Genomic DNA, 12,358 nt, shown 5'->3' with positions numbered 1-12,358 from the left:
TTTCTGTGTCACATTTGCTGACTTGTCTGCATTACTTATCTACCGGAGTCCCTATGACAGCACTATGGGCCTGTGTTTGGGGCCTGTCATCTTCTTTCTTTGGTTTGCTGCTCTTTTATTTTTATATTTGAAGTAAGTGAATTCTGTATCCCACAAATTTAAGTTGGCTACACAGCAGAAAGTACTAAAGTATGACACATACTGGGCTTGAGCAAAAGATTAATGTAATGTGTTCCATTTTTGCTGCTCGGGGTCAGTAGTCCCAGATGGCTGCTCTCTCTTCAGTTGTCAGAGCTGAGGAAAAACAAAATCAAAGCTTCCACACTGAAAGCAGTCACCCAAGATCAGTTGATGTGTAATCTCACTCCAGTAGGTGTTTGAACCTTTTAGGATCTTTTGGCTGTGCTGTGACCTCACCAGATGACTATGGGAATGCTGTGAACTCATGTGTGGATGAACAGTCATGTCTTCTGGGCACGCTTGCTACCACGCAGTGGAATTGCAGCAGATGGACAGCTACAGTCACACACATGCCAGAGAGGTCATGAGGACCAATGAATAGAGTCTGGCTAATCAGCAGCTTGGCAGCACACTCAAAAGCACAATGGCCTGGTTTGGGAGAGTTAATGTTTTTCATAGGGCTGGTAAATTTTAAAATTTTCATTAGGTCTTTGAATTTTTGGCTAACCTTCAGCCTGTCATTTCAGTGTGGCTTTGGTACTAGGAGACTGCCTTTTTGTTAAAGTCTCATGTAGGGTATGGGCTGAGTCAGAGCCAGGGTTTGTAGTTGCCAAGAGAGGGCAGAACCTTTCAGAAGTGATATTTATGCTGTGAACAGCCTTTATCTGAGTTCCTGCTCTCTTCTGAGTTGGTTTCAACTTGCTCCTAGCTAAGTTTTCTCTGTTAGCCTAGATCTGCTCATACAGGGCACGATCACTGTGAGAAACTGCTGGGCATGAAGGAAATGTAGCTGCGAGAAGAGCGGGCAGGCTGGCAGAGGGATTCTGGGCTTTGGTGTGAGTAGAGACCAAGGTAGGGAAACAGTCATTCACTACAGAGGAAGAGGCCAGAGAAGAGAAAAGATGAAAGGCCTGCTCAGGTCTTACTGGTGCTTGTCTTACCACTCATATCCCTTTATGATGCCTGCAGCTTTGTAGTTATTTGCTCAAATGGGTGAAACGAGCTCTGGACTCAGGTTTGGTCTTGCTTGGTAAACACTAAAAATGAGGTTTTTTGTCTCTCAATCATTCTGTCCTTCTGTTGAATTTATTAAACTTGGTTTCATAATGAAAATACCACCACTAGATATATTGCTTCCCTCCACAGTTTGAACTTTGCCTGACCAAAATGTTTATGGGCTTTTACTTAAGGCCGTAAGGCTCTATCATAGAGCTGGGACTGAAATCTAGATTGCTCATACAGTAAAACAGGTCACCTGTTTTTGTGACACCTCAGTCACAAAATCATCCTTTCTCCCTAACCACAAGGTTAATCTTCAAAGTCCAGTCCAATAAACAACTCTTTATTTCCATTAAAGAATTTCTCAGTTCTCCCTGCATCTCCGTAGGAAAAGGGCATAAGTGGGTTCCTTAATCTGTACTAGAAATTAGAAGGCTATTGGCAGTAGTCAGTTGGCCCTGTATACTCACAGTTTGAATGTGTAGTTCCACAAAAAATCAGAATCTCTTGTTGCCGTGTTCAAAGTGTGGACTGGCCAAATATCAAAGAATTTTGCATGCCCCATTTCTTGTTTTCCCTACAAATTTTATTTTGAGGGGGAAAATACTGTGATCATTATAAATATTCTTAGGTTTTAATACTGTGAGGGCATGTACTTTCTTTTGAGGAGAGTCTTGAGATGATTGTATTGAGAACTTTTAAGATATTTACTGAGCTCTATTCATGTCTATGCGTTTTCCTGCTGGTCGTAACCAAAGTTGGAGAATATGAGTCAGGCATCTTGTATAGGCAATCCTGTACTGAGAATGCAGTGTTGGTAAACAAAGAGAAGGGATAACATTTGATACTACAGCTCATTGGTTTCTCTCTGCTTTTGTAGATGTCTATTCCTTTGATGAAGAAGAGCCGGTTTTAGATCCGCATATAGCAAAACATTTGGCACACTTTGGAATTGATATGCTGCAGATGCAAGTGGTAGGAAATCCATCTTTTATTTAGTTTGTTATTTATGTGCTGTTTGTTTAGTTGGGGGTGGGAGAGAAACAAGAGAAGAATAGTAGTTGTAGCTTATATTTGTGTGATTCCTTCAGGCTGTTGTGATAGTATCTAGTTTTGTAAAGTTCAGCCAGCCAGTTTGCATTTTACTTTCTGAGGTCTGAGATAAGTGAATCATTACTCTCAAATCTGAAAGCTGCTTTCCAAAAGAGTTCCTTTGTGGTCTTTAGTTGATGTTTTTCACTTCTTGTGTGTTACATATAGTTTTCCTTCAAGATGAAAAACCTCATTCAATTAAAGAAGAATATCTAAGAATATTCCTTTCAATACTAAAAGGGGACTTAAAAGTCTGTCCCCATCTTTCTTATTAGTAGGGTCTGTAGCAATAGGACAAGAAGTGATGGGTTTAAACTAAAAAAGGACAGATTTAGATTAGGTATTAGGAAGAAATTCTTTGCTGTGAGGGTGGTGAGACACTGGAACAGGCAGCCCAGAGAAGCTGTGGGTGCCCCATCCCTGGCAGCGTTCAAGGCCAGGCTGGATGGGGCTTTGAGCAACCTGGTCTAGTGGAAGGTGTCCCTGCCCATGGCAGCGGGGGTGGAACTAGATGACTTTTAAGGTCCCTTCCAACCCAAACCATTCCGATTCTGTGATCTGAAATATTTAATTGCAGTGAGTAAAGGAAAGCCTATTGCATGTGTAAAATATACAAGATAATATCTATTAAGATCTTGCTTAAGATACAAATCCTAAGCAAAAATAAGCAAATCAATGGATAAGTGAAAAAAAAAGTAGTTGAAATGTTCTTTATATAAAGTTATAGATTTCAGTTTAGGTCCTGTTATTAAATAGATTATAAAATGAAAAAATATATTCTTTCAAGTCTAGAAAATAGTGGTCTATGGTGTGGTACACTAGAAAGGGGCTGGGGCAAAAAAGGTCCTCTCCCTGAGCATGTTGTCGGTCTGTATTAGTAGAGAAGTTCTTCTAATCATTATATCTTAGTGGATGTTGACTCCAGTTCTGTTTAAATGATCTAAGAAGTCTGAATGGGATATGGTTATAAAGGCAGATGGTTTTTTTGGTTTGGGTGGGTTTTTTTGGTTGGGTGTTTTTTCCACTCAAGTACATAGCCTAGTATCACTGCTTGCAAACCTGAACTTGAAAACTGTTAAAAAAGAACAAACCAGATACTGGTTTAGTTTATGTCATTGTCCAAGTGGATAGAAAACTAATAATAACTCTAAAATTATAGAGAAGAGTTAAACTGCAGTTTCAAAAGCCTTCATGGTATAGTAATAATATTTTTGGTATACTAATTTCCTTGCCAATGTCATGAATAAAAAGTTTCTTATATCCAGCAGTCTTCCTGGAGAACCAGATTTACTCAGAAACCTTGAAAACTTAGTCTTAGCTGTTGCAAAGGTTTTGCCTCTGGTCTTCAAACCAGTCTGAAAAGTTCTTAGTCAAGTGGTGGAGTAGTGCTAGCAGTAAATGATACTGTAGTGACCTGTATCTATAAGCTGTGAATAATCAATGTACCTACTGAAAGCTGAGCTGAGTAAAGGAGAGAAACATCAGCATTACAAATTTTGGCTTTTCCCACTTGAAAGAATGGAAGAGTTCTTGGATCTGCAGCTTTTCATGTGGTTTGTTTGCTAGTACCAGTTTCTACAGCAGCAGCTACTCCTGGCCATTACAAATGGAATGAAACCTGAAAAAATGCAGTTTTGCTGCTGAGGCTTGAGGTCACAGCCCTGAGAGAAGGGAAGCTCTCAGCTGGGGTTGAGGTCACAACTAGGAATGCTCAAAGAGCCAGTGGTCTGTGGTAGAGAGCTAAGAGATACATTGGAATAACAAGCTGCTTGCCCTCTGACCTTGATCTCCCCCCTTTAAGTGGGATTTTGCCCACAAACCTTCCTTTGCCCATTGGTTTGGCTCTTCTTTTCTAGAGTACAGAACACAACGTTGATGATGATGATGCTGGCAGCAGCATAATTGTTGCAGAAGTTAAACAGATTTTAAAAAAACAAACCAATCTTGTTGCTTTCAGACAGAGAATGGGCTAAGAGATAATGATATAAAACCAAGAGTCTCTGAATGGGAAGTGATTCAGGAAGCTGGCGTGAAACTCAAGCCCATGTATGGCCCAGGATACACTGGCATGAAGAACCTGGGAAATAGCTGCTACCTCAACGCTGTCATGCAAGCCATTTTCAGCATCCCAGAGTTCCAGCGAGCGTAAGTAGCTTCAAACTAGTTCTCGTCACTAGCAGCTGGATTCCTCAATCTCTCATTTCTGGAAGAAAAATAATAATTTAATTTTTGCCTCACCTGTGAACGGGTCTCTTTCAGTCAGTTTAGTGGCTGCTAAGAGAATTTAGTGATTGTATTGTTCTGTTCTGGAAAAGGTTGGACTACAAAACCCAAGTGGCATCTGAAATCAGAGCTTACTTAGCTTCAGTGGTGGGAAATCAAATCCCACCTTGTGGACTTGATTGCTCCATCTCTGCTTTTTATGTACATACGTACATATCTCTATTTATCTTGGTATCATCAGTATCACATTATGGGGTTTTTTTGTACTGGTCCATGCCTTCATATAGCTGCAGGAATCTCCCTGTTGCTCCAGTGTCATTTGTGCAAGAAACTGTACTGGCACAAACATGTTAATAATGATCCATGGTAGTGAAAAGCAACACACCTTTTGCATGAAGGTCTGGCTAAGAAAAGTGAAACTTTCAGAGGCATTTTAATTAAAATTCTTCTTAAAAAAATATAATCCCACTTCATGAAAAGGGTAGTGTGAGCATATTCTTCCACTGAATAACGGAGAGTAGAACAAAAGCACGACAGAAGAATATGAAACATTCCTGACTGATCAAAATGGGACACATCACTCCAAGGAGAGAAGCCTTTTTATAAAGGACAGTCTATGGTTTGTAATAAAAATCAGAGGGCTCTTTCATTCCACAACAGTAGTAGCGTGTGTTCTTTGCCTTCTGGAAAAGAAGAGGGAGAAATCTTGTGTTTGTTTACTTTGTTAGCTGTATGGAGTACAGTCTGTAGATTCATTAAGTGCCAGCTTTTCTACCTCCATTTTCAAAAAATATCAAAATGGACTTTACTAAGGGAGGTTGTTTCCACAGCATGGTCCTTGGAGTTACCTGGCACACTTAGTATCAGTGCAGTAGTGAAGATCTTTGATGAAAGAGAGACCAGGCAGAATATTTTCTTCCAGCATGGCTATACCTACCTAACCTGTTTTTTCTTGTGCTAAAGAGCAGCAGTGCTCAGACAGTGTGCTGCTGAATGCTCCACTTTCCAACAAACTGGCTAGAACAATGTATACCTCAGTGTTTATTGTCAGGAGTTAGCCTTTGTTTCTCTGAAGAAACTCAATAGAAACATTACTTTTACATGTTTTGGTCCTGATACAAATTTGGAATTTATTTTGTGATGTTGGTTAGGAGTAAAAAGTACATTGGTTCTCAACCCAGCTCTGTTGTTTTGTAAGTAACAATATCCTGCAGCTACTTCAAGATCAAGGAATAGAATTTAAATTCCAGATGAACAACACCGCCATATCCTTTATAGCTAGAAGGTTCTAAGCAAAATTTAAATGTCCATTTCCTAATTTATTTACTATTATTTTTCCAAGATAGAAGCACTCACCAGGGATAGATTGAGTCACTGCTGTGATGCAAAGTTTGACTTGTTAGCACAGAGAAAGCCTGCTGATGTATCACAGCTGAGGATCTGTTAGGATATTCTTGAGTAAATCTAGCTGCAATATTTGAATGTTTCTGTTTTGTTTTTGCTGCCCAGGTATGTGGGAAGCCTTCCACGAATATTTGACTACTCTCCTCTTGATCCAACACAAGATTTCAACACTCAGATGTAAGTGACACTTCTCAGTGATTTACTTGGTCGAATTAAATAACATCTAACTAATTGACTGGCAGTGCAAAAAACCACCTCTGCATGGGCTTGAAAGTGAGATATGGCACTCATGGTGTAGAATGGGAAGATTTACCCATTTAGGTGCAGGTAATGATGTTTCATCAGAGGGTCAAACACAGTTTCTTTTTTGCTTGGAATAAAAATGTTCTCCTCTTCTGTGTTTTTCTCACATGTTTGTTTTTCTTCCCTACAGGGCTAAACTGGGACATGGCCTCCTTTCGGGCCAGTACTCTAAGCCACCCATGAAATCTGAGCTTATTGAGCAGGTGATGAAAGAAGAACACAAGGTATTTGACTGAGTCTGTACAGCCTAGTAACTAGGTAAAAGTGATATCCTGAGAAAAGGGAACAGGTGCCGGGCATTGAAGAACACATGTGGATCCAGCATGGGATACTTAGCAAGGTTGAATGTGGAGGATTCTAGTCAGGAATATATTAGTCAGGGGCTATTTGTGCAAAGCATTAAAGCAATCGTTGCTCCTAATAAAGTATTCTACTGCTCCAGTGATGAGTGCAAAAGTTCATAGAATTTGCAACTTAGGTTTGTCTTCTCTGAGGAACAGCAACAAAAAAAGTTATCTAAAGAGTCCTCAGTGTTTGGAAGCAAGCTTCTAAACCCTCTTTAGATTTCAGAAAGAAGTATAAAGAGCTAAAGAGCTGTTTCCAGAAAGTGTCTGACAATATTCCACCTGATTTCAGGAGAAGCTGTCTAAGTAATGCAAGATTAAGTGGTCCTGGAGGCTTTCATGTAGGTAAAGGAGGGACCATGCAGAGCCATATCCACTGTTGCTTTATTCAAGTATTTCATGGTACAGAAATCATGTAGAAGCATGTGTATGCCAGTGGGATCTGTCCTGGAAAGACAGCTGTGTATGTGGTTTTGGATATAAATTGAAACTCTTAATTGCTGGCAAACCTGAGAAGAACAATGTATGTATCCTGATTTTTAATAGTTCACAATAGAAAAAACCTCGGTATCAGCTTTCTCAGAATATGCAATTTCAGAACAAAGGTATACTGAGAGGCAAGTACTTTACAGCTAACATGCTAGACACTTCTGAGGAAGGCCTGACTGATCTATTTGTATTAACAAGGCTAATGGGCACTGCCCGATTCACTGATTTATCTTTTTACCTGTTTGTGCTTGATTTTGTGAGAAAGAAAAGCTGACAGTAGCTTAGTGGAGAGATGGAAAAGTTCATTCTCTTTTATCTAAGTTGGTTTAAGTTTCTGTCAACTTTTGGAAAATGAGAAGATTCGTTCAGATTTTTGCCTTTCTGCTCAAACTCTGCTGCTTTTGGAGTTGCCTTTGTCTTCTGTAGAGTCATCCAATTAACAGTTGTCTTAAGCAAAATGTTAATTATTGGGACTATGTTATCCATCCAAGTGAACCTGTTATTTTAGGTTTGTTTTACTATTCAAGCCAGCTACCTTGAAACATCTTGTTTCAGAGTGATGCTGGTAAAACTGGATCTAGAATATATGTGTTTCCCTGCCATCCTCTGTTGTGACCCCAAGCTTGCTGTGGTCCCACTCATGTGGAGTCCAACCTCAGACTCCATAGGTGGGATATTTAGAAAGGAAAGGTCTAGTAATAACCAGTATTGAAAATACTACCTGTAGGCGAGACCTGTCTTTATGGAGAAAGAGTCTCTGATACCAAGCTGTAGTTTTACATGCAGCAGAAGTCATGCACGCTTCTGTCACAGAAGCATGGTGATAGTTTCCGTGGTAATAGATATTTTACTCTACCTTCATCTATGAGTTATTGATACAGTAATTTCTTCTGAAATCAGAATGGCAAGGAAAATTTGGACAGAGATAGAGTATCTGGTACAGAGTAGTTTGTATGGTCTGAAAGTCCTGCATCTCCTGAGTAATTGCTTTGTACAGTAGCTATTTGTTGTTTTGGAACAACAAATGAATCCTGCTTGTTTCCTTTAAATAAAGTTAAAACTTACCAACTCATCGCTGTGAATAATGAATAGTGGAATAGATTTCAACAGACCTCTCACAGTAAATTATGTATACTCACTGACCCGCGTTCTTAAACAGGTACAGGATGTGAATGAAGAATGATGTGCTGGAAGTTCAGGGACTTGAACCTTTCAAATAAAGCTACACCTCCATGTTTAGCCCAGTACCCACTACTAGCAAAGAGATGTTGAGAACTTTTAAATGACAGATGGCTACTACCACCTGACAGTTTTATATCATCTACTGGCATTTAACAATACTTGTGTTTGTGAGTTTGGTTTAATAAAGTTGTAGTTGAATGCGTCAGATGGCTTCCTTATCGGGGAATTCCTAGCAGGTACTAGGATTTGAAACAGCTTTTACTGTTTTTTTTCTTGTATTGTAGTTTTGCTTAGGGAAAACAAAAAATCAGTTATATTTTCTCCATTCCCTCGCTCTGGGCATACAAATCTGTCTTGTCAGTTTGGGGGTGCTTGCTTTTTTTTTTGTACACCCCCCACTAACACTGGTATACATATGCATAGTATGTTTTCATCCAGAGAGTTGTACTGATGTCTAGAATAAGTATAATTGCATAGCATTTTAGGCCTTCAGTGTTTTCAAGTGTTTCTGCTTTATGTCTGTAAAATCAATTCTTCATTTTATTTTTATTCTTTGACTTCCCCCTCCCCCACGCTAAGAAGTTCTCTAGTTTTCTGGGTCTTTGGAATTCATCCAAAGTTTGGGGAGCTGTTGCCTGTAAAAGCATTCATATGAGATCTGCAGTGGTCCACCACAGTCTATATTTAGCTAAACTGTTTTGCAACTGTTGATGGGGAAAGTATGCTAGGTATTCTATAAATACTCAGAGTACCGTGGAGCTAAAATTTTTCACCACAGGAGTTTAGTCTGGAAATGGCAGCAGTTTTCTTGAACCCACTACAAACAGGCTGAAAGCCTAAAGGGTCATCAGCTAGGACTTGCTTTTCAGTTTAGTGCTTTGCCATTTCTTCTGTTATTTTTCTTGTCCTTGAGGTGGGAAGGGTTTAGAGGGCAAGATCTTATCCTCTTCTATAGGTTGTGTCAAGGCACATTTTTCCCTGCTCAAATGGCTCAGTAAAAAGTGTATAGGTGGAAACAAGGCTTGATTCCAAACTCATTGCATTATACATTAGGGTAAATGTGCCATCTTGCCATATTCTTGCTTCTGACATATAAAGAAGCCTGGTATATAGTAATTTGAGCTGCTTTATGCATTTCTCTCCCCAGTCCTAGGTTTGATGAAAGGCAGCTGAGGAGGACACTGAAGCAGTATATAAACCAAGATTCAGAAATCCCTAGAACATCTCTTTGTTCAAGCACTACTGATGAGACTGTCTCTTTACAGAGCCTTTAAAGAGCATCTTTAGCCTAATGCAGTTGCTGATGTACTGCCAGAAACCGAAAAAGCATTAGAATTGAGAATCTGCTTCTGATTTCAATGGGTCTAGGAATACCTTACCCTGGTGAAACTAAGAGTAATAGTTTGCTCTTTTAGTGTGTGTTTTATGTGCCTTCCATTTTATGCTGCTTTTTCTATTTTTATATTGATATGATAGTGCAACTGTAGTAAAGAATGTGATCGGCCGAGTTTTCAACAGCCTCTGACATATCCTAAAGGCTACACTTTTGCTTGGATTGTCTTGAGAATTATTTGGTCTCATGGAGGATGAGGGGAAATCTGAGTAAAAGATTCTGACCCTTTCAAAAGTGTTATTTAAAAGGCATAATAGCTAGCTAGTGTTGTCTTGGGGATGCAATTTGGGGTGGTTGGGGAGTCTTATTAAAGTGATATAGAGGGTGAGAAAGTCAAAACTAGGATTCTCTTGGAAGCTAGAGATTTTCTAATTTAGGGTACTTTCCTACTGATGTAATTGAGTGGCTAAAGGCAGTATGTTATGATCCTTCAACATGACCAACACCTGCAAATCGCAGATTCATTTCTGTTCTTAACAACCCATCTGGGAATGCATGCTGCACACATTAGTTGTTTTCTGCTTGATTCTGTAGAGATCTCTGCAAAGACTTTGTCCTGAGTAAAGCTGCTAGCTGATATACCGGAGTGCTTCAATGCCCATGTACTTTTAGGCAGAACAGGAATGTTAAATGTTAGAAAACAGTGTAGGTTTCTAGCCTTTCTGGAAACTGCTAACCTTTAGCAGACCTTCAACAATCTCTTTTAACTTGCAAATGATGTAGAAAAATCAGATTGAGTGAATGCTCTAGGAAATATGTCATAGAACATAGTCTAAAAACCTTAAATCATGTTTCCGGACCTTTCCAGTTTTTATTAAAGTGGAAACCCAGATGAAACTGAAACTATCGTTTCTCCAGTGGCAGAAATGGGCCATAGATAGATCTAGTGGAGTGAATTTGGGATGTTTGGTCCAGGAATGAATAAAAATCCTTCTTTAAAAGGTTTCTCTTTCTTTTATTTAGCTTCAACACAATGGAATATCTCCCCAAATGTTTAAGGCTTTTATAAGTAAAGGCCACCCAGAATTCTCCTCTAATAGACAACAAGACGCACAGGAATTTTTCCTACATCTCATAAATCTAGTAGAGGTGAGAAAATCTGAATTACTGCTTCTTTTCCCTGGTTATATTAGACAATGAGGGCAGAGCTCTTATGAGTGGCTCTTTTATTTTTAATTAAAATGTATTTTGGTTTAGAAACATTTATTTCTTTAATTCTTCTCTGTACTTCAGACTCTTGCATGACCACACACAGGGCAGATGCCACTGATAGCAACTGCAAGAGATATGAAGAGGTCAAGCATAACTGTACAGGCTATAAGATTGACAAACATATGTGACTGTCTTAAATTGCTGTTTGTTTTATGATTACATGCTATCCATTTGTTTTCATATTGTAATCTGTCTTGGAATATTAATGAATTGGGTATTATGATTATTATTCTTCCCAATTTATGTCATCATTGGGAGCAAACTAATTACCATGTCCAGTTCTTGTACAAATTCCAGCTGTACGTCATTGAATCATTATGGGAGGAAGGTCTCTGCTGCTGAAAGCAAAGTGTGACTATTTGTCAGTTGAATATTGCTGTTTAAAATATTAGTTCCAATCACCACCAGCTCAATGCTGTGTCTAAGAGAATCATAACTGTGAATTTTAATGCTGTCTTTCTGAAAAGGAAATTTACAAATACATGCACATTTGATCTAAAGCATTTCTTTCTTGTCTATCCTTCCTCCGTCTTTTTCCCCATTTTCCCTAAGAATCAAGGGTGTTTATTCATGTGGTACAGTTTAGAGGAAGTTATTCACATTTGCATGCATAATGTACCACATCTCAAAACACATGTACTGATTATAGGGTGGTTAGAAGACATTTTTCTGGGTTTTGTCTGATAACAGACATTAACGTGAACAATAAAGAGGAGGTATATTATTTGTATGACATCCCCATCTGGATAATGAATTAAAAGTGACTTGTTCTGTTGCAGTGCAGATTCGGAGTGGTAGGAGCAATTCTATGTACTGAAAGGATGCTCCATGTTATTTACCTGAGCTTTCTAGTTTTATTGTTACCTGTCACCTTCCTACCTTCTTCTGTTCACCTTGACTCAGTCAGATTCGTTAGGTATATACTCTGCAAGTTACTATGTAGAAAGATACTGCTGTGTATGCAGACATTGTGGATTCCGGTGGGATTCTCTGTGGGTGCAAGAGTTCTGCATGCAATAAGAAGTAAGCTGAGCTGCTAGATCTGGGTGCAAGATTGGTGTCTTTGTGCTTGCCATAAACCAACCAGCATCCTTTGGGTTCTCTGGTCATTTTAATGTTCGTCACTTAAGTCATTGGATCTAACATTCCTTTCAGAGGAACCCTGTAGGTTCAGAAAACCCTAGTGATGTTTTCCGGTTCCTGGTGGAAGAACGCACACAATGCTGCCAGTCCAGAAAGGTCCGCTACACAGAGAGGGTGGACTATATCATGCAGTTACCTGTTGCCATGGAGGCAGCAACAAACAAAGGTAAAGAAAGAAACTGGTCTATTGATGACCTTCTATCGACTCTCTCAATCACGAGGGAATTAAGTTCTCACCCCAATGTGGTCTCTTTATATGGATAGAATGGTTCAAGGCCATATGGCAAATCAAACCAATGAACTGTTCAGGGGAAAGTTACTCTGTTTTGTTTTCTTTGAAGGAGATTTTAAACACAAATCAGTTTGTGGCTCTATCGTCCCTGCTTATATTTTT

General features: G+C 39.2%; 1 protein-coding gene across 2 annotated transcripts in view; it reads left to right on the top strand.

Moving 5' to 3' along the window:
- The window catches only part of USP13 (ubiquitin specific peptidase 13), a 56,628-nt gene that overhangs the window by 28,681 nt on the left and 15,589 nt on the right, over window positions 1-12,358 (top strand). For both annotated transcript variants that reach the window (XM_055817560.1, XM_055817559.1), the window contains exons 7-12: window positions 2,060-2,154; window positions 4,229-4,416; window positions 6,004-6,075; window positions 6,332-6,425; window positions 10,573-10,698; window positions 11,977-12,130. In XM_055817560.1, the coding sequence (XP_055673535.1) occupies window positions 2,060-2,154; window positions 4,229-4,416; window positions 6,004-6,075; window positions 6,332-6,425; window positions 10,573-10,698; window positions 11,977-12,130 (729 nt within the window). The remainder of the gene's footprint in view (window positions 1-2,059; window positions 2,155-4,228; window positions 4,417-6,003; window positions 6,076-6,331; window positions 6,426-10,572; window positions 10,699-11,976; window positions 12,131-12,358) is intronic.

The sequence above is a fragment of the Falco peregrinus genome, chromosome 12 (genome assembly GCF_023634155.1).
Source record: "Falco peregrinus isolate bFalPer1 chromosome 12, bFalPer1.pri, whole genome shotgun sequence".
Lineage (NCBI taxonomy): Eukaryota > Metazoa > Chordata > Aves > Falconiformes > Falconidae > Falco > Falco peregrinus.
The sequence above is the reverse complement of the archived record's forward strand: the minus strand, read 5'-3'. Positions and strand labels throughout refer to the sequence as shown.